This window comes from Papilio polytes, unplaced genomic scaffold (genome assembly GCF_000836215.1).
Source record: "Papilio polytes unplaced genomic scaffold, Ppol_1.0 DF824180.1, whole genome shotgun sequence".
NCBI classification, from domain to species: Eukaryota; Metazoa; Arthropoda; class Insecta; order Lepidoptera; family Papilionidae; genus Papilio; species Papilio polytes.
This window is the reverse complement of record NW_013525024.1, coordinates 2,337,557-2,340,117: the sequence shown is the minus strand read 5'-3', so window position 1 is coordinate 2,340,117 and position 2,561 is coordinate 2,337,557. Positions and strand designations below refer to the sequence as shown.

At 42.1% G+C, this 2,561-nt stretch overlaps 1 protein-coding gene across 1 annotated transcript in view; it reads right to left on the bottom strand.

The window, feature by feature from the left end:
• Nucleotides 1-2,561, bottom strand: part of LOC106111021 — a 37,583-nt gene that overhangs the window by 13,422 nt on the left and 21,600 nt on the right. The window contains exons 10-12 of the mRNA XM_013292986.1: nucleotides 2,161-2,251; nucleotides 955-1,055; nucleotides 8-112 (exon numbers count right to left, since the gene is read on the bottom strand). Of these exons, the coding sequence (XP_013148440.1) occupies nucleotides 8-112; nucleotides 955-1,055; nucleotides 2,161-2,251 (297 nt within the window). The remainder of the gene's footprint in view (nucleotides 1-7; nucleotides 113-954; nucleotides 1,056-2,160; nucleotides 2,252-2,561) is intronic.

The window sequence follows — 2,561 nt, the reverse complement described above, 5'->3', positions numbered from 1 at the left end:
GTGGGAGAGCGAGCGCGCTGCGCCGCCGCACGCGCCTCCTCCGCGCTGTACCCCTTCATCATCAGCGAGGCCTCCAGGTAGTGAGGTTGCTTGTCCCACTCCAGGGAAATCGCTGCGCAAACACTTAGCAATTACCATCACATTCCCTGTCCAACTCACTCTTTTAATGTCCACCTAAATGTTAATTTTTCATACTAAATCAATGCTGACTCTCTTAGTTACCACTTAAGGATTTTACTATACCAAACATGTATAAAATCAAAGTACATGACACTGAAAAATAATCTTATGGACAACACAGAAGCAATAAGCATAGAGGAGGCATATAATAGCGATATTAGAGGCTTTCTTATTCAATTTTACATACAATAAATAGTTGTTTACTTGTATATTATCATTGCAGAATATTTTATAAAGCAAGCACTGCGGTGAATTTCCAACTCACTAATTGATTGCACAAATAGTTTCTACTAAATATATAATATTTACTTTGTTCATGTAAAAGCACCCAAGACTTGGACAAGAAAATATCGCTTGTGAGGATGTAGTGTGAAAAATGTAGTCAAAAAATGTGTGGAATGACTAGGATCATAATATAATATCTCTCACAAACTAAATACCTACAACTCTAACATGGAGATTAGAGACTTCAAAATAGTTACAACACATCGTACCCATGCTAGGTTCATAAAGAGAGTTACAGATACTTTGGACATGCAGTCTCGCATATAGACATGTGTATCGAAAAAAATTATGTGATTATAAAATGTTAGGTGCAAATTGTGGAGTGAAACATGAGATAATTGTAGAAGCTTAGGATTTCCGAACGATTTGCAGTGTTAACTGAGGTTTAGTTAATGTTTAAAATAAGTTCAAATGATAGAGATGTAGAGGATGTGGAGGCGAGGGGGAGTGGAGGGAGGGTGTGGGCGTGTCGCGTCCGCGTGTACGTACCGTCGGAGCCGGGCGGCAGCGGCAGCAGCGGGTGCGCGGAGACGCTCGCGTTGAGCGCGGCGCGCGGCGGGCCCGGCCGCCACGCGCGGAACGACCCCGACCTGCGGCATCGGGCAGAGGATGGTGACTCGCACCAGCTTTTGGTTTCACGTATGACGAATGTGACACTTTTGTGGCTTCGCAACAGGGCGTCCTTTCAATAACGCACCGTGTTATACTACATACGATTTTAATATAACGCTAACTTAAACTTATTTCACTTACAGTAACAAGCATTTAAACATGTTACTGAACAAAAGACACAGTAATAATGTCGTGTCTAATAGATATTAAAAATGATTGAAAAGCGTCACAATGAACGAAAAACGAGCGTGGCGCTGTATGCAGAGACGTTTATTTAGAATCAATAGGTAAATCGAATTCCGATCTTAATGCGTGTTCGCAAGGTATGAATTTTAAGTGCAGATTAATAATTTACGTATTGAACGACCGCACCATCCTCCGACCGATTGTCACGTCGCCGTTGTCGCAACGGGCGATACTTTGTAACGGTATCTCTCTTTAGAAGCGAAAGTCTCAACGAATACAGCGCATGCTCGAGAACGCTAGTCGCCAACGTTACAGGCGGAATGTCGCGGTGACAGGTGCATGTCACCGGACAATCTGTCAGTGGCAACGATGTCACATGTCACCGGGACAGTGATGACACGAGATCTATCGAAAGTCTCGCGCTTACCGGGTGTTAGCGAACGTTTCGAGGTACTTATCGCATGCAACGCCGCGTCGTCCCCATAGTTCGTACCACACAAAGTCAACAATAAAACCAAAAGCTAGTGCCCCAGCCCATGCTAACTCACCTTAATATTAAGCTTACTTATAATTAATTATTTATATGATTATTTTTAAAATCCCATCTACTATCTTTGTTTAAATTTGATTGATGTTTTCGTCTATATTACAGCTAGCGCTCTATCTACGCTTAAACACAATACAATAAGCTATATTCGATTTGCCCTGTTTGCGTCCGCGTGAGATCATATGTAAATATCCAAGTCAATAATTTTATATGCAAAAAATCTTTTAAGTATTTTTATTTACATTTAATCTCAAGCTGTCAACAGTATACATTATAGCAGCTAAAGCTGTCTGAGGCATGCAGTATCCCCTTCCCCGCTCCCCAGCGTCCCCTCCCCTGTCGCGACTCACCTCTGGAACGTCTGCCGCTTCACGTAGTTGTCGCGAACGAACTCGACGATCTGTTTCTGCGTTTTACCGCTATATCTGTGAGGAAGAGATTAACAGAATAGAGACATACAGACAAATGTTTAACTTGATTTTTTGTTCAGTAAGTCAAGTACATCATGTACACGTTTTTTTTTAACTATACGGACAGATAAACTGAATGAGATAAATGAGACCATCATCAACAGAAAACAGGCGTGAAGTGAAAGCAATTCCGCGTTTCGTCTGATAAGTGTGGTGCCAACTCAGTTTTAGTCCCTTTTCCTTTCCACCCTATTCTTTAGAGGAAAGGATGGGAAGGAAGAGTGGATTTGACGGTGGAGGAGACGCATAAAAAAGGGAAATGTCCTATTTATGTGCGTCAC